We start from the raw sequence: 18,308 nt of genomic DNA, 5'->3' as shown, positions 1-18,308 counted from the left end.
TCTTTGTTCTCCTCACCCTTCCACATCAATCCACTCTCCGGGGTCATACACAGCACGACGCTTTTGAGCCTGATCACCTCTAGCATGTCAAGCGGCTGACTTCCGGTGTACTCTACCCTTGAGAATGCTTCAAAGCCATGGCGTCTGCAGCACGAGCGACTCGAGCCATCCAATCCGCCTCTTGCAACAGAAAAAGCCTGGTCTCCTCATCCGATGGCCAGCCAAGAGGTTCACAGAGGGCCCTTGCTTCTTCGACCGTTCTTGGCGTCACGGCTAAGGGCGTCTCGAACCAGAGAGTTTCCTGGTCATTTGGTTCGTCTGCCACGTTTCCTTCGAGGAAGAGACGTAAAGCACACAAGACAGTGCGGATCCCGGCGGGAGTTCGATCCTGATCCTGTGCTAAATCAATCTCGACTCTGACCTCGCCATCATGTTCGGAATGATGACTTAGTGACCCGAATACTCCAGCGTGTTCGTTCATCCATCTCAACAAAGCTAATAAGCCGTCAACATCGTGAACAGACACCAGGATTCTGACCATCAATCGCAAGTCGGCAGCTTCAGGCACAGCGACAAAAGGCGTGCTGGCCGAAGGGAGGAAAGTTTTGGTCGCTCGCCCATAAACCGCACGGAGAAACGTAAATTTGGCCAATGAACCAAATCTCTCGGTCGATACCTGAAGACGCACTTCCCTGACTAGTACTATCAGGGTCCTTGCCAAGTATCGGAAACTGTTTAGGTCCGGGTGGATGTCGAGGTCTGTCGCAGTTTCCGAAAAGGTCCTCCATAAACGGCGCCATACTCCGAGGCTCAAGGCCAAATAATCAGCGGCAGCGAGTTTTCCTTCTCTGCATCTCACCCTGGCGTCGCTCAAACAGCGGGAAGCTCCTCTCAGAAATGCATTCCAAGCGCGAATGTCATGAGCATCTCCGGCATACAGTAGTTGCCAGGCGTAGCTCAGGGGAGCGATGACCTGTCTCTCTCGCGACAGCTGGTCGTTGGCAACATCCACGCCTAGCTCATAAAGGGGCGGCTGGCTGTCATAGCCGTACTTACACAACAGCCAAATGAAAGCGGCTAATGAATGGCCTGGGATTCGATTGAGAGTATCTCGGATGATTGCGGGAGGGTATTTTTCAGCGTGGCAGAGAACATCTTTGGTGACTTCGTCCCATCGACTGTCCTGAACGTAGGAGAAACCGGCCTCGATGTCCAATGCATGGTTTAACAGACCACTAAGGATACTGCCTGCCGGTTTGATGCCCTCGCGTAACATGTTCTCGTAGAATTCATCGGCGGAAGGAATTTCTTTTTCCAAATAAAGAAGATCCCTGGGATTTGTCGGGTCCTCAAACACTTCTTTAACGTCACCTGGGACGTGTGCTGATCCGAGGGGCGACGAAGCGTCGGCGGTCTGAGCGAGCAACTTGTCCAACATGGCGAAGTACGGTAAATATCGTGTCTTGGAGTGTGTTGCAGATTTCTCGTAGGCACAGAAAGCAGCCCAAGCCTCTCTTCTGCTCCTTGTAGCTCGGATGCGTGCCGCCCACAATTCTGGTTCGTCATCAGAACGGCGGTCGAGGAGGTCACGGCCCGGTTGTGGCTTGAGCCAGGGTTGGCGTTGGCGCATTAATATCGCTCGAGTCTGTATCGTCGGGCTTTTATCGGTATCCCACCCGGCCAAAACTGCAGCGCTCTTCTCCCAGACACCGTGAGTATACCCCGCCTCATTCATTCGTCGCAGGAGTCTCATGGCACGGCTCTCTTTGCCCGGGTATTGGAGGTCTTGTTCTATCCCTGATTTTATCCGCCTCCATGGTGGCCAGGAAGGAGATTTGGCCTCTGCCCACGTCCGTTCATGCCTACTTTTGCGGTGCAACAATTGAACAGAAATGAGAGCTCGGTAGCCTTCGCGATTGAGCGGAAGCTGGGGTTGAAAGCCCACCATTAGGCGGACAAGAGATAATTGCGCATTTTGTTGGAGAAGATAGGCATTGAATGGTGTCGTGAAGGGGGCTAAGGCAATCAGGGTCAAGAATCGGTTGAAAATGTGAGACAAGCGCTTTAATTCCGGTGACTCCAACGAACGAGGATGGACCATGTAGTAATCAGAGAAAAGATGTTTGACAATCCGGGTGATATCATCAAGGCAATTCGGATCAACCCGGCGAGCATGTCGAAGAAGTCGAACGACCAAGCAGACTCGTGTTGTCCAGCTCCAGCCAAAGTATCGCTTCGTGTCCTGACAGATTCGCAAGTCGGTCAACATGCTGTTGATCAGCTCTTTCAAGGCGAAAGCGCTGAGATTTCCTGCACGGAGGAGCTGTAGTGGAACAAATTTCGGAATCCGGCCAGCTTTTGATCGACGGAGATCTTCAGCCAACGCCGTGTACCGGGCGACAGCCAGATCAACACTCTGAGAAGAGAATATCCAGGACCAGCTTGCGACGTCAGTGGCATCGAAACCAATTTGACCAAGAACATCGAGAGAGTTCCCACCAAATGTGGATCGCAAAGCATCCGCGAGCTTGTCCTCCACTTCGGGAGAATCAACGTTGATGCTAGGGTCGTGAAGAACTGGCTCGACATGGCGGAGATAGTCGAAAAGAAGTTTGCGTAAAGGAGTGGAAGTCCTGAACGACAGCGTGGCTGGCTGTTCAAGTGCGCGGGCATTTTCTTCCCACTCAACCGGATTAACGTAGGACAGGTCAGCTTTCTTTCGTCGGATATGGGAAGGCATAAACATTGACATCAGCGGATCAAATCGTTTGCGGATGAATGATTGTTGCTTGAGACGAGCCACGTCACCATTATCCAACGCATTGAGGTCGAGATGTACTTCTGTTGTCGCATCTTCCTGCTCTTCACTCTCGAGACCTGTCACACCAGACAAAACATCTTCCTGGCTCGCTTCTGGTCCTTCAGCTATAGATGGAGACGATTCGCAGCCTAAAGATTCGATTGTGTGCGACTCTTTATCGGTCTTGCTACCAGAGTCGCTCGACGCGATAGCCTCTAGCTTCGAGGTGCCGAAGGGAGTAAAGAGAGTTGAGGGCTTTGACGTGATGGATTTACGTCGGACTCCATGTGGACAATGTCTTAATGATTCCTTGGATCCGTAATGTACGAGGAATGCCTCCAAGGTGTCAACCAGTGATCGTCAGAAGGAGCTTGAGATCTTACAAGACGCTTCCCAACAGTGCCACGCGGATGCGCACGAGTCGGAGAAAAGAAGAGAACACGGTGCACGCTGATCATCCATTGATGCTCCAACGCAGAAGCAGTGGCGTTGTAAGAGTAGAAGACCTCAGATTTCAGGAGTGCCAGCCAGAACGTCAATTAGAGTAGAAGAACTGCTAGTTCCCATGCAATGCTGGACTGCGCAGGTGAAAAAGTCATGTTCCGATGCATTCTGGAGTTCCGGCGTCTTTCATAGAGTCGCGCTTGTCTACTTTAGATCTAGCTTGCTTTCTAGCAGCACAACACTAACCGCCAAAATACTAACCCAAAATAGCTCCGTCACAGTTATTAACACCCCAACGGGGAAGTCTTTCCAGCCTTGTGAGAGAAAGGTCTCGATGTGATGTGCCGAACACATCAAGGGATTTTCCCAGTTCCATTTTCAACCGTAACGCGCATTTTCAATCTCATCGTCGAACCACGTGGGAGGCACCCGGTAATTTATGACCGTGCTCTTGACCTTGGTGTAGCTCTCGAAAGCTTCAAGTCCATTCTCCTTCCCTATGCCACTCTCTTTAAATCCACCCCATGGTGAGGAAGGGTCGTTCAGATGATGTCCGTTAATCCAAACGATCCCGGCCTCAATTTTATCCGCAACCCGATGAGCCTGGGCGAAATCGTTGGTCCAGACCGAAGCTCCCAGTGCCAAAGAAGTGCCATTGGCAACGCCTATCATGTGTTCCTCCGATTCACATTTGATGAGTGCAATAACGGGGCCAAAGACCTCGTGGCATGATAAATCAGATCCGGGGTGAGTTTCGATGATCGTTGGTTGAAAGAAGAATCCCTTACCAGCAACATTGGTAGCATTGCCCCCGCAGATGACTTTGCCGCCCTCTTCCACAGCACGCTCCACAAAGGCAGCACATCTGTCGACGGCCGTCTTCGAAATCACGGCTCCAATCTGCGTTCGGACATCCGTAGGGGGACCTACCCGGAGGACTTTGACTCTTCTCTCTAGAACTTCCACAAATCGATCATAAATGTCCGCATGCACCAACAGTCTGCTTCCAGTGACACAAGTCTGTCCACTCGCGATAAAACTGGCAAAAAGCGCTGCCTTGACTGCAGTTTCGATATCTAAACTGGGAAGAAGGCAAACTTAATCGGGACCATGTTCTTGCCGGCTATTGGCGCAATAGCTTGGTACGTTGTCAATCCTCCTGTTAAATCAATTTTAGCCAAAAATGGGTTCTCGCAGAGAAATTTCCCGGTGTCGCGCCCGTAGCCACAGACAATTTGCAACGTCCCATCAGGCAGGCCCGCCTCCTGGAATAAAGCCCCGAGCTTGAGGACGGATAAAGGGGCCAGCTCAGATGGTTTGACCACCACGACATTCCCTGCAGCGAGGGCAGCCGCAATCTTCTTTGTTGCAATCAGGAGCGGATGGTTCCAAGGGGTAATCTGAGCGACCACACCTAGTGGAAGGCGAGTAAGAGTATTAACGACAGGACCCTTGAACGGAGTAACTCGACCTTCGTGGACTCGGGCCAGCGACGCAAAATATTCTAGCCATTCTGGTATACGAGCTAATTGAGCACGCATCTCTCGAATCGGGCGACCTGTCTGTGCCGTTTCCAGTTCAACAATTTCGGGGATGCGTGACCGTAACAGCGACGCTGCCTTAGAGAGCACAGCATATCGCTCGGACGCATCCGCGCGAGACCATGGCCCCTTCTGGAAGTTGACAAGAGACTGTGAGACGATGTTGTTGATGGTTTCGCGAGATGTCGCGTCGATAGTAGCAAGCGTAGACTCAGTCGCCGGGTTTATGACTTTTATGCGTTTTGCAACCGGAGCAGCATGAGCACCGTTGACCCAGTTCGAAATATGAGGCAGCTCTAACATCTTTGACGCTTGCTTGTGAGAGAAGCAAGAGGCGATTTTGTCGCCAGCCTACCCAATGAGGTTTAATGTCGCACGTGACTATCATTCTGTCGTCGAGCCAAGCCACTGTAGCCGTTTATATCGTCTGATAGTTGACCCCAATTATAAAAGAAGCTAACGCTTCAATCACATCGTCATTGCCATGACCAGGAGAGAACATTGCCCACGAAGGTGATGCTGAAAGTACCCATTGGGCGCTGAGGCCTGCTAGTGTATAAAAGTATGTTGAGAAGAATGACTGAATTGTCCATCCCACAAGCACCTGTCTGCCTCGTGGCGCACACACTTTCAGTCCGTCGGCGATCTGGGGCCTCGTCTGACGCAGTCCCAACAAGATGTCCCAGCGTTCAGATCAGGTTCAAGTTGCGTTGTATGAACCGTCCAAGCCAACATATCTTTGGTTTCGTCTCTGTTTCTGTCGAAGATTCGGCGTTACTGGAATAGAGGTGACGAATAGGTTTTTCTGCCTTCTGCAATCGGTTTTTGCGAACCAGTTACCAGGGCGATGGTGGCACAAATAATAAAATAACGAACAATGGGACAGGCCAGATTCATTGCCCATCAAATGGAATGCTTTGAGAGTTTTGTTAGATGATAAATTGCACGGAAAAAGGGGGCAGATCGAGCAATACGGGTAAGACCATTGACTGGGATCGTCAACTAAACTCTGCAGCACTCCAGCCGCAATGAGGGGACCAATAGCCCAGCTCAAGCTGATGTACGAGGTAAGATAGCCTCTCAGGGCTGTTGGACAAACTTCTGAGGTATATGATGGCGCGATTGTGTTGAAAACCTTCCATTGCAGCCCCCTGAGAATCTCACCCATCAAGAGCACCGGGTTATTTGGTCCCAACATGGTATAAAGATAAAACCATTCAATAACATAAGAGCAACGAGCAGAACTCTTTGGTATCCTCAAGTGTCCACCATCCAGCCATTGACGAAGATTCCAATGACAATTCCAGCATTCGGGCCAACACTGAAACCGACCTACACGGTGCCGGGATACTGTACGAGGAGTCCAGGAGCCGCTCGTCGTATTTCTTCGCGAATGATGGAGAGGCACAGACGGGATTTGATGAGTTGCAGACCACAACGTTCCATGATCACGACCATAGCCATGATGACCGACCACATGACAGCTTCCCAATGCTTGAGGATCGCTCGACGGACTGATCTCCTTGTTCTACGTCTGCATTTGGACAGACTGCGTCTGAGGGCTGCCCATGGTTGCTGGAAGTGCAGAATGAGTATCAAGTGATCTGGTATTCTCTCCCCTGCCACAATGCTCTCCCATCTGAAGTCAAGCTTCTTCGCCGAGTTGCTTGGAGTCTCTTCTGCGTCCTATCCATCGGCCCAATCTGGGAGAAACCGCCATTCTGGCTCACGGCGGTGGTCTAATATCCTGACTGGTTCGTCCCTCGATTAATAGTCGTCCGCCGTAGGCCCCGCAGTCACGACAACATTCTGGATCGAGGACTTATTTAAATTTTCATCTAGCTAACATTTTCTCTCTTCCATTCATTTTACCTTCAACTCTTGCACTTTTTTAACACGGCTACAACATGTCTGAGACCTCCCTTTCGGTCCACTCTGGGCCACCGCATAGTGAAGACCCCCGAACTCCACCACCTGCGCACCGTTGCGACAGTCCTCCGCCTTTCGTTGATCATGGCCAAGGTGCAGTGAACCTGCCCGGTTTTCGCACTGAAGCTCGATACAATACCTTACTCCAGGCTATCTATGGTCTGGATGCCATGGATAGGAAAGACAAGTCGGTCGTCATCGTCGGTTTCTTTAGTCCCAAGGCGCTCAAAGACAACCATCCAGATACAAAACAGTACATCATCGCTTCAGAAAGCTCACAACTTGTGGTGAAGAGCATGCTCGAAACTCAAGATCTTTCCCGAAAAGTCATTCAGCTGGCAAAAGATTTCAAACAAGACAGCCCAGACAGAGTAAAGCACATAGACAAGTACCTGCGAACCATCATTACCCTGCACCACATGTTGTCTCTTGAGGCCCTGAAGGTTCACCAAGTTCTCTATGAGATACAAGAGAAACGTGCAGAGATGGATCGGATAGAATTGACAGACGTGAGACCCGAGATCAGAGAAAGCATTCGGACCGGTTAGTTTGAGTTGATTCTTCCCTTCATAGGATACATTTCTAACGTTCTGTGACTAGGCAAGAAACGAAAGGCTAGCTCAACGTTTCCTTCTGGTAACTTTATCGAGTTTAACGAAGACGATCTCGAGATGCTCCAGGACAAATACAACTCCCATAGCCGTCTCATGGAGCATGCCGAGACATGGCGGAATGAGATTCTCAATGCTGTCACCGATGGTGCGCCTTTGAATGCGATTGCAATGATGTTCTCCCTAGATACCGTTGCCAGTTGTCTGGGTGCGGCCGGAATTGCAGAGACCGGGAACGCCAGAGCTGATCTCAGAAAACAAAGTATTGCATACTATGACGCTAAGTATAAGCGAGAGGACCGAGAAGAGCAAGAAGAGGAAGAAGAGGACACAGAAAACCGACACTGCCTTCTATGGTGTCCAGTTACAAAAAGATGGTGGCCTCGCGAAGTGATCAAGAACGCCCATATAATCCCAGCCAACACACCCGAGGGTACAATCCGATACTGCTTTGGAGAGCTCAACGCTAAGGCGATGCTCAATAGCTCACGCAATTTCATCCTTCTGCACGCACGAATCGAGGAGGCTTTCGACAGAGGACAGATTTCGATCGTTCCTGTCTCCGATGCGGCAGAAGAAACTTCGCAGCAACCATCGGAGTTCCGAATCTTTTTCATTGACCGTTCTCTCGTGCTCCGACGCAAGGCGGCTGTGGTATCGAGCAAGAACGAAATCCTATTCTGGGGTGATCTCGCGAGGGACCCTCAGTTGAAGTTCCAAAACAACAATAGGCCGGGACATCGAAACTTGTTTTGGCATTGTCTGACAAGCTTAGCAAAGGCAAAGAGTCGCGCGCACATCGGTCTCACAGCGGCTTTGACAGAATTCGAAAGAAAAGAGGTGTGGAACAAGCCAGGAAAATGGATCGAAAAGGGTATGTTGAGGGACATGGCACACCAACATATGATGCCACAAATCTACCGAGAAGATGCCACATTTGTCGACGACGGAACACTTGAGAAAATGGAAAAAGACATTGCTATTACCGCCTTGTTCAGACTGTCTTCGCCCCGAGTACAGTCAGACCTCGACGTGGAGGAGTCAAATCTCGAGGCTTTGACCCATCCGAACTTTGCGCCGGAAGAATATTTCTCGCCACAAGCGCTGCTTCCTCTCAGTCCAGGCACGGAGGGTTTCTTAGCAATTCCTGTACCCAGCCCGACGCCACGCTGGGAACGTGCTAGATTTGAGGGCCCAGAGAGTCCTACTCCTGGCGCTCGTTTGTTCGACACGTTCAGAGGCCAAGCGTCCCGAGCTTTTGTCACTACAACACATGGAGCTTCCAAAACCTATAATCGGGTTTCCAAGCTTTCTCTACGATTGAGAAAGGATTAATCGTCAAGAATTCTGCATGGCGATACTCTTTCCTGCCACTATTGTCCGGTAAGACATTACCCAATTGATAGACTATTGCTTACCATCCGTCCTGGATGCATCAAGACGAAACCCACAATGCTTACGCTCGCTTCAACGATACAAGCATATCTACTGTCCCAGCAAGGGGCTCTGGGCTGGATGGCACTAGCGGTGGAGGAGAAAGAGAAAGAGTGGGAGCTGTTTTGTTGTGGGGAAGATCCATCCATTGGAGGGAGATAGCCGAGCAGAATGACGGCACTGCATTGCGGGCACAACGGAAAAATCATCCATTAAGTTGTAAGGAATAGAAGAAATATACTTAGTGTGCGCTAGGTCAGACAGTACTGGGTCGGGGATAGCGAGATCAACGAATCAAAGGCGAAAAGCCCGCATAAACAGGCCGGGGTACCGTTTATTGAAGCCCAGAGTCCATACCAAGTTTTCGTCAAGTCTTATATTACTACACACATAGATATCGAATGAAGCGGGGTTCAATCATTTCTATATGCTTCCACAACTTTATACCCTGGTCAATCGACGCAGAAGCTGGAAGGACACAATAAATACAGCATCAGTCGCGGGGGGGGGGCCGCAGCTGGTGCAGTTATCGCACGAGTTCTGAGCACATGGGAGGACCGCAGCCCGAACGATGATCGTCAAGTATCGACGGTTCCTTTTTTTCCAATCCGCATATTGCGATCCTTCGAAATTGATTCGGGAATCTGTTACGCCTATTAACCGCCGTCGAACATGAGTGGGCTTCCCGTTCGGCCCGTGCAGCTTAGCCTGAGCGAGCGATTTCGTAAACGCTTCAAGTCCAGAAGCCCAGCGTCGCCCTCGATTCAAAGCCGTGGGTAATGTCGCTGTCAATGCTGACCCTGTACATGGCAAACCGACTAAACTCGTATATGGACTTCCTGCACGAGCTGCCAGCGACGCTGACACGATTCTCGATTTATGGTCCCGGCTGCCCCAGATCAAGCCTATTCGTCTCAGACTCTTTCTGACCAGCCGACCCGATCTACCTATTCAGCTGGGATTCAAGAACATGTCCGTCGATGCTCATCAGGACCTGGTTCTCCACGATGAAGTTCCCCCAACGACGATTCAGCATGACATCTCCGCTTTTTTGAAAGACGCATTTTCGAAGATCCGAGAGAATTACAATGCTGACCTGCCTTCGAGTACACCACTAGAGGATGACTGGCCGGGCGACAAGGTCCTTCAAGCTTTAGTCGATATGGCCGTTCCACTATTTATCGTTGCCGCGACTGTGTGTCGCTACGTGGGTGATCTTAACTGGAATCCTCAAGAGCCACTTGAAGACATCTTAAAGTCTCAAGGGACCGGTCGTTTGGACCAGATGGAACAGACATACCTTCCCGTGCTCACGCAACTGACAACGACATTAAGCAACTCACATGACAAGGAGAAGCTGTATCAGGAATTCCGATTGACACTCTTGCTGAACCGCTTTCCGTGGCGTCCTTGGCAGCCCTTCTGAAAGTGTCTTCGGACACCATTGTACGCCGCTTGCGCCCGCTGCATTCCGTTTTGCGGGTTCCCAAGGACCCTGACATGCCGGTCTGGCCCCTTCATCTGTCTTTCAGCGAGTTTCTGTTAAGTGGCAAACTTCAAGATAGACCTTTTGGAGTGGACAGCCGGACCACACATAAAATACTGCTGACGAGGTGTCTAGAATTGCTGTCAGGCTCTAATGGTCTACGAGAAAACTTATGCGACCTTGACTATCCAGGCCAGCCACGACGAGAGCTTGACTCGATCATAATTAACGAACGTCTCTCACCCGCATTTCAGTATGCGTGTCGATATTGGGTACACCATGTCCAGCGTAGCATGGTTCCTATTCATGACGATGACGAAGTGCACAAATTCTTGCGGAAACACTTCCTGCACTGGCTCGAAGCTCTCAGTCTAATAAACAGGATCGCTGAAGTCATTGTGTACATTAGCGCATGGCAATCATCTGTGTCGGTAAATGAACTCCAAGAAGAACATCGAGACAGTGGATTGGCTCTAATACTTGACGGCGTAGGAAAATGATTCGACTCAGTTGTTCTCCTTTCTTGAAGATGCGCGACGGTTTGTTTTTGCTAATCGATATATAGCCGACCCTGCACCCCTGCAGGTTTACTCGTCGGCAGTGATGCAGAAGAGTATAGTGAGGAACGTTTGTGGCCAAATTCGGGCGTGGATCCAAACGTATCCGATCACTCCAACGATGTGGAGTCCGGAGCTACAGAAGCTGGAGGGACACACTGACTTGGTGCGCGCGGTGGCCTTCTCGCCCGACGGCTCGTTGCTGGCGTCTGGCTCGGACAATTACACCGTCAGGCTGTGGAATCCGACCACGGGCCAGGAGCTACGGAAATTCGAGAACGTACCAGAAACCTCCACTATCAGTCTCACAATCGACAATAGCATTGTGCTTACTAATCGAGGGGCTATATCTGTCGACAGTGGATCTTGTCCTCATCTGGCGCTCGAATCTTCGACTCGTAATACTATCACGATCAACAAAGAATGGGTTCAATGGAATAACCGAAATCTTCTTTGGCTACCACAGGAGTATTGCAGTGATTGTTTAGCATTTTATGGCAATATGTTTGCCATTGGCCGACACTCTGGCCAGGTTAACTTCATCCAAGTCGATGTTGCTTGAATGGCTTCATTGCCAGTCCGGGCAATTGGTCGCCTCAAGAGTGTCAGTGTGACCCCGGTTTGGAAATCCTTAAACGCAGCCCCGGGATGGATCATGTCTACTCTGTGAGTCATGATGCAAAATAGCATCTAGTGGCGACTGAAGAAAAGTCGACAGTGGGGTGTAAATCTCGGTCCCTTGACCAATCGAGTCAGTGGATTCCAACTCGGTGTCTCTGGTGTTGGGGGCTGTCGTTCGTAAATGGGAGTCCGAGATCAACTGAAATCCATGGTGAAATTGGCTGCGAAGCGCTTCTCCTGTTACTCGAGCGGCTAGTGGTCCATCTAGCCAAAACGGATACAAAAGCATGATGGCTGGCTAATATGAAATGGAAACAGATAGTAGCCACATCTTGGCTAAGTAAGATGAAGCCTCGTCCCGATGCAGTCGGGTTACGGTCGATTGGGAGGACTGAACACACGCAATGAGCGATTCTGCAAATTACGGCTCGGAGGGGTGAAAAGAAAGTGCAGGACGATGGGTAAGTAGTCGTCCCAGGTCGGCCAGAACCGATAGTCTGAGCAGCGCAATCCGGACGGGATGACTGTTTTCCAGGTTGACGGCTTCGTCAGACCTGGATGCGTCTTTCCACAAACGGAGTTTATGTTCGAGATGTGCAATCCTAGCCGCCCCGTCCCTCCTGTTCCAAGTCGGGTAAGCCAAATCCAGAATTTCAGAGAATATCTGATAGATGAAAATTTGTTGTCGAAACAAGCTTAGTGCATTTCCTTCGCCCGGAATCAAGACTAGGAGCTGTTGGACTCTCGTGTCGGGAGAATCAACATTCATTGAGCAGTCCACATCGACATTGGTGGGATGAATGAGTCTGGGAAGGCCTTGATGGAGGCTGGTATTGCTGCGGAAATGCCGTTAATCGGGCAAGAAATTTGACTGGTCCATGGATCCAAGAGACTGAGCAGCGAGGACGACAATGCCGCTGGCTTGGACGACTAGGTGATACCGATCTTCCATCTGTAGGATTATAGTGCAGAGAAAGAGACCACAAAGGCGAGGAAAGAGAGTGGCCAAGAGAATGTCACCACAATCAAGGTGAGGATGTTGATTGCCATGATGGCATAGAGTTGGAAAACAACGCTGAAAGTGGTCTGGAACCGCTCCTCGGACCGTCAATCTCGGACCGCGTATCTCTTACGGCTTTTCCGAAGCCCGCGCAGTCGACAATGGGGCATATAGCTGACCAGTCGAGGCAAAAGAAGTCGATCTCGTTCGCATAGAATCCTGTAGGCTTGCTCCGGAATTCGGCCCTGTAGTTTGTAGTCGGCATCCAAGGACGAAACAGTGGTTGAACCATGGATGAATAATTCAGCCCAGAGACCCATTCAGGAAAAGTGAGGCCTCTCGGTACGCACAACGAAGAAAATGAATTCCCGTATGCGCTCCGAGAAATAGTTCTGCACCTGTCTCGGCTTGGAGCATGAAACCGATGTGTCTGATAATAGGGGCAGGTCGATGACTCTGGCTGCGAAAAGTGTCGTCAGGCCGAACGTTTGAACTGATATGCTCCTGAAAGTTGGTTTGCGGAGCCCATTGCGGTAGATGGTCTTTCCGAAGAGTAAGTTCCTCCTCTTTTTGAAGGTGTATTTTCAAGTCTTCCTCTCTTTTAGAGTAGAGTCGCAATTGTTCCTGTAGAGGCTTATTTTGGCTTGGCGGGTGATCAAGAAGAGCCTCTTGGTGAGACACGTAACTTAAAACTGGGGATCAGTAAAGAGCAGTCTTACGGATGGAAGAATATCAAACCCTCTTGACTTGGTGTTCCGAAACAAAGTGGCAGACACTGTGCAATCGGCGTGGGCAGTCGGTGGTGAACCTCTGGGAGTCGTGGTCATGAGACGAACTTGAGGTCGGCGTCCATCGCACCTAATCTTTCGTCTCGACAAGGGTAAGCAAAGACGTCGGAATGGATAGAAATGAAGCAGGAGCCAACCTTCTATGTCGGTCGCTTTCCTGTTGGTCAGTATTTGTTGGCGGTGGTATCAGAAATGCTTTTGATTGAGGTGTCGCACCATACTTGGCCGTCCATTTCCCAGCATGATGTTGTATCTTTCTGGCTGATAAATGGGACAATGAGAAGATTGTGGAGTACCGAGATGCCGTTAAAAGCAGCATAGACGAAAACACACTATAACGACTAGTTCTCGCTAATTGCACTAGCGCCATACTAGCGGATCCTCGCCTAACATGCGCCAAGCCAACGGCTGCTGGGTACCGAATTGAACCTGGTGTGCAGGAAAAACCGCAAGCACCACCTTTTCACGGATGACTCTTGTCGACGCGGTGCGCATTAACTTCGTTCCAATCAATTATCAAGGTGAAGAAAATTGGCCGACAGAAGCGCGAATCCCTCAACACGTCCTGCCCTCATTTGGGAAAATCCTTTCGAGTTGTGCCGCAGTCCACAGCACGCGTGGAACAACGACCTGCCGATCACCCACCCTTGCAAACTCCCGTCACTCTTCTCACCAATCTGGCATTGCGACAACAGCTTCTCGACGGTTTACGAATAACTCAAACATTGCGCGCCCTAGTCGCAAGGTGAACTCCAGGTCACATCAAATGTATTAGATTAAGCTAGTTCCCATATCTACATGTGGTCAAGCCGGCCCTGATATCCTGCCGACCCTTCAAAGTTATCCGCATCAGCTTCTGCGCAACGGGGGGGAGGCCACGCTCTCGGCGCCCATCATGGCCGAAGTCAACGGCATATCCAAGCACGAAGACACCGTTTCAGTGTCCACCACGCATTTAGGAAAACGAAAACGCCGCACCGTATCTCCCGACCCTTCAATCTCACCCTCTAACCTTGCCACGTCTCCATTGCAAGCAGCCCTTCAAGATGTCCTGCGACTCCTCCGCAAGTACGCACCCGGCTCAGGACAACCACACTATTCAGCTAACGCTTTGAAACAGACATGATCCGACGCCCTCACTCCTCAAATATCCTCTCTCTTCCACATCTGTAGACACCCCTGATGCGAAACGAGCACGCCTTTCCAGACGTGAACCCGGATCCGAGACGATTGAAGACCGAATCACATCAGGCAATTACGCTTCCTTCCAAGCACTGAAAGAAGATGTCAACAGCGTCAAAGTTGCCATTCTCGACAGCTTGTCAGACCTGAGCGTCAATGCGAAGTCTCGATCCTCAACTCTTTCGGAGTCCGAAGCGCAGGAAAAATTGTCGAAACTGGTCAATGTGCTGGAAACATATGATGTCGGAGCATCGAAGACCCTTGAAACGGGTGGTGCAGACGCTTGTGAAGAAAATTTGGCCAAGGCGAGCACTGCGGACCTGCCCTCTGGAGAGGTCCTCTCACTTCGCAGTCAGGTCAATGGAAACCCTTCCGTCATATTCTCTGGACTCCAAACATCGGAACGACTCGAGAACGATGGTGATGATGCAGCACCCGATTCAGACGAACCCGGTCTGCCGAATGGATTTGAATTTATGACCTTTGCGCCTGTCGAAGGCGAGCACCCGAACCAGAAGCAAGAGAAGAGGACTTTCGAAAAAGTATTTCCTCCGCCTAGTCGATCCAAACCTTTGGAATTCCCACGGCCGGCAAGGGATCAGGCGAGAAGCAGCGTTTTACAATACGGGCCGCAGTCAACTCGAACGGAAAGCAATCCTCGGAACAAGCATGATTACAAGTATGAGAGATTACCCACGGGTTTGTGGCTCACCTATGGAGTGGCGGGCATCCACAGTGACCAGGATCGTTGGCGAACCCATCATGGTTCTGGTGTCAGTGACTTCAAAACAGCTCTGGGGGTCAATGGGGTGCCAACCAAAAATCCATTCAACGAAGAGGCGGCATTTACCTCGGCCTATTCGTCTTTTGCTCCGACGTCGGATAATTCGCACTCACTGGTATCTGATGAGGAGAGAAGTCGGCTGTGGTTGCACAAATATGGCGAGCAGAAGCTATCTCAGATTTTCCGAACGAAGAAATCCGAGGACACTGACCCCGAAGCAACCGATGAGCCCAATGACGAAGATTTTGCAGATGCTGTTGCACACTGGGAGCCCACCAAACTCGAAGATGTCTACGAAGATATTTTCGGTCCTAAACAAGAGGATAAGGATGTTGACCACTTACTTGCAGAGGTTTCAGAGATGATCGCGACCTTGAGTGCCTATAAAATGAATCGCGACCTCCCGCCTCTCGACAAACGCCCCGTTACCGAGCCCAGCTCAGCCGAGATGGAAGTTTTCGAGATGCTCAGGGCACAATTAAGCGTATTAGTGTCGACGTTACCGCCTTTTGCAGTGGCAAAACTCAACGGAGACCAATTAGAAAAGTTGAATATTTCGACCAAGATACTTGTCGAAGCACCCGATTATCCAGGAACCGGACAAGTAGATGACTACACTCTGCAGCGGCAAAGGATGGCTCAACAAGCTACCTCGGCGGCGAGTCGTACTGCAACTACCCCTCAAGTTCGCCCTGGCTATGGTCAATCTCCAGCGACCTACAGTTCACAAGTTCGGGGCTACAATTCTTCGGTCCCAGCCACGGCGGCTTACGGTATGAGAACATCAAATTACCAAACACCTACGGCATCACGACCAAGCTACTCGCAGACTCCATATCAACCTCCCAACAATCTCTATGGGTCTCGTCCTTCCGTACAACAATTCCAGCGACCCACTCAAAATGGCTATGGCAATTACGGCGGTACACCCGCACAGACACAAACTCCAAGCTTTGCTCAACGTCCAAGTCAACCAGGATATCAGCAGCGTGCACAAGATACCGCTGTTGCCAATGCAGGCCGGTCCGTCTCTCCTCAGAAGCCATTGGTCAATGGCCAAACGTATTCACCAAGACCGTATCAAACTCAACAAGCGCAGACACCGTATGCATATCAGAGACAAGGATCCGGAACTCCGGCGACACCTATCGCTAGCGCCGCCACTCCTGTCGGATCCGGATACGGACGAGATGAAGGCAATCGAATTCAAGCGGGAACAGAAAAGAGTAGTTCTGCTGCACTAACGCAGACGCAATCAGCTCAGACAGTGGAGGTTTCTCGATAAAAGGAAAAAAAAAATTCTGCAAAAGTTTTCTCATTGAAGAAAACACTGCCTGAATCTGTCTGATACTCCCTGGGCGGTTGGCTGGGCTTGACGGGGTGTTTGATCTTGTACGAGTACTCCGATACGGTTTCTTTCTTTACACAATGATAAAGTCCTGATATGTGGTGGTAGGTGTGGCTGAACCTGATCCGAAAACTCGTCGATTGATTGATCGATGGGCAGTGTACGAGTCTTTACTTTCTTAGACCAAGAAGAGACCAGTGATTATTACTGTAGGCCGACTGAATTTAATTCATTTCAATTCCCAAAAAGAGAACCCTGAATTAATTTCCCTGATCATTCCTTTCTCTCGTTCGCTACGATAGCGTGACCTAGTCACCCACGATACCAAAATCTTCCATACTGGGGTTCTCGGTCATTGGTCAGAGACCGAAAAGGAATCAGCAATCAATTTCCCTCAAGGCTTCGCAACTTCTTGACATTGATGGGAGTGAAATTTCACGGTATCACCCCTGAGAGGCAGACACTGAAAGTGGAGGGAATCGAGAAAAAGGAGAAAACAGAAAAGGTTGTTCTATATGCGGTACTGGTATGGAAATGTTCTGATTGACAACTTGAACAACCTACTTATTCATGTTCTTCATGTCTCATGTTATCCTTCCATTCACTGACTCACTCACTCGCTTCTTGGCTCAGAGTCAATACCTCGTGCCTCGTGCTCAACCAAGCAATTGCAGATCTATGTGAACTATGCAGACTATACCAGTATCTACCGTCTACCGAGACGGGAAAATAGACTCAAGAAAAGAGAGTGCAACTCCATGCTAATGGCCAATTGATGGCTGAGGGCATCCGTGATTGTTCCAACGTGGATAAAACTAAGAGCTCCTCCACCCCACCGCCAAAAGCTATTTCGATGTAAAACTGCGGGTGAACATTCCAAAGGTTGCTAGGTCTAGAGAAACAACGTGTGGATGCATGAATGTATGCCTGCCAATTCAAAAGGATTCGTGAAGTCCGTTCAGAGATGGTCAATCCAGATAACATATCCAACTTGATTCACGGTTCCGGAGACAGAACACAAAAGTTTCAACTGTGCTCGACACAATCAAAGGCCAAGATTTTGATGTCATGTCTATGATTTTAAGGAGTAATAGCAGGTGATCCGGAATCACCCTTACACCCTGACGTAACGGGACTGAGAGAATCCGAATCGCTGACCTCGTCCACACGAGCACGCTCGGCGGCTTCGGAGGGAGTCATTTGCGATCCGGCTCTTTTACGCGCAGCCTCGCGCTGGGCAAGCACGGCGTTCCAAGCCTCGTTCGCTTCGTCAAGGCCTGCCCGGGCAGGTGCGGTGCTCGTGACTGTTGCAGCGTGGATCGCCGTGCTGATAGTCCCGTTCTCCGCGTCCGCTTCCATCTCAGGGATCGGGGTGGCGCCCATGCTGCGACGGGCTTCGTGCTTGGCGACACGGAGCTCAGCTTGAGCAGTGAATTCGGCGTGGTGCTTCGCGAATAGAGGGACGTGTTTGTCGAGGAATTGTGTTGTCGAGGCCAATGGGTGAGGGGTCGCGATGTGGACGTGGTGATGGTGCCGGGAAGATTTCTGCGACGATGACGGTGGCATAGGGATGTGCATGTTAGATTTGGTCGAGGAGCGTGTTGTGCTCAGGGACAGGGAGTCTGAAGAAGAAGAAGAAGCCATTGTTCTGGTTTTCAGAAATGGTAAATGGTTGATATTTGAGTATTTGAGACGCGGAGGGTGGGTTATTGGAGATATAACTGTCTTGTTTAACCCCTCCCGATAGAAAACTGGTATTATGCGCGAAAGAGTCCCAAAAGAC

At 50.3% G+C, this 18,308-nt stretch overlaps 7 protein-coding genes across 7 annotated transcripts; 3 read left to right on the top strand and 4 right to left on the bottom strand.

Annotated features, from left to right (window-relative positions):
* Positions 1 to 112: 112 nt before the first annotated feature.
* On the bottom strand, positions 113 to 2,740 carry Z518_01832 (uncharacterized protein; the record flags this gene model as incomplete). Its single annotated transcript, XM_013418861.1, has 1 exon — positions 113 to 2,740. One exon carries the CDS (start codon positions 2,738 to 2,740, stop codon positions 113 to 115), a length of 2,628 nt encoding a protein of 875 aa, XP_013274315.1.
* An 882-nt stretch (positions 2,741 to 3,622) lies between these two features.
* Positions 3,623 to 5,088, bottom strand: Z518_01831 (uncharacterized protein; the record flags this gene model as incomplete). Its single annotated transcript, XM_013418860.1, has 2 exons — positions 3,623 to 4,325; positions 4,391 to 5,088. 2 exons carry the CDS (start codon positions 5,086 to 5,088, stop codon positions 3,623 to 3,625), a joined length of 1,401 nt encoding a protein of 466 aa, XP_013274314.1.
* A 954-nt stretch (positions 5,089 to 6,042) lies between these two features.
* Positions 6,043 to 6,249, bottom strand: Z518_01830 (uncharacterized protein; the record flags this gene model as incomplete). The annotated part of the gene is given in 2 exon segments (XM_013418859.1): positions 6,043 to 6,106; positions 6,122 to 6,249. The coding sequence occupies 2 exon segments, from the start codon at positions 6,247 to 6,249 to the stop codon at positions 6,043 to 6,045; spliced, it is 192 nt and encodes a 63-aa protein (XP_013274313.1).
* Positions 6,250 to 6,692: 443 nt separating this feature from the next.
* On the top strand, positions 6,693 to 8,660 carry Z518_01829 (uncharacterized protein; the record flags this gene model as incomplete). Its single annotated transcript, XM_013418858.1, has 2 exons — positions 6,693 to 7,257; positions 7,315 to 8,660. 2 exons carry the CDS (start codon positions 6,693 to 6,695, stop codon positions 8,658 to 8,660), a joined length of 1,911 nt encoding a protein of 636 aa, XP_013274312.1.
* Positions 8,661 to 9,431: 771 nt separating this feature from the next.
* On the top strand, positions 9,432 to 11,364 carry Z518_01828 (uncharacterized protein; the record flags this gene model as incomplete). The annotated part of the gene is made up of 4 exons (XM_013418857.1): positions 9,432 to 9,483; positions 9,530 to 10,165; positions 10,381 to 10,676; positions 10,738 to 11,364. The coding sequence occupies 4 exons, from the start codon at positions 9,432 to 9,434 to the stop codon at positions 11,362 to 11,364; spliced, it is 1,611 nt and encodes a 536-aa protein (XP_013274311.1).
* A 2,742-nt stretch (positions 11,365 to 14,106) lies between these two features.
* Positions 14,107 to 16,462, top strand: Z518_01827 (uncharacterized protein; the record flags this gene model as incomplete). Its single annotated transcript, XM_013418856.1, has 2 exons — positions 14,107 to 14,279; positions 14,332 to 16,462. 2 exons carry the CDS (start codon positions 14,107 to 14,109, stop codon positions 16,460 to 16,462), a joined length of 2,304 nt encoding a protein of 767 aa, XP_013274310.1.
* A 1,143-nt stretch (positions 16,463 to 17,605) lies between these two features.
* Z518_01826 (uncharacterized protein) lies at positions 17,606 to 18,169 on the bottom strand (the record flags this gene model as incomplete). The annotated part of the gene is made up of 1 exon (XM_013418855.1): positions 17,606 to 18,169. One exon carries the CDS (start codon positions 18,167 to 18,169, stop codon positions 17,606 to 17,608), a length of 564 nt encoding a protein of 187 aa, XP_013274309.1.
* Positions 18,170 to 18,308: the final 139 nt, after the last annotated feature.

This window comes from Rhinocladiella mackenziei, assembly GCF_000835555.1.
Source record: "Rhinocladiella mackenziei CBS 650.93 unplaced genomic scaffold supercont1.2, whole genome shotgun sequence".
NCBI lineage: Eukaryota > Fungi > Ascomycota > Eurotiomycetes > Chaetothyriales > Herpotrichiellaceae > Rhinocladiella > Rhinocladiella mackenziei.
The sequence above is the reverse complement of the archived record's forward strand: the minus strand, read 5'-3'. Positions and strand labels throughout refer to the sequence as shown.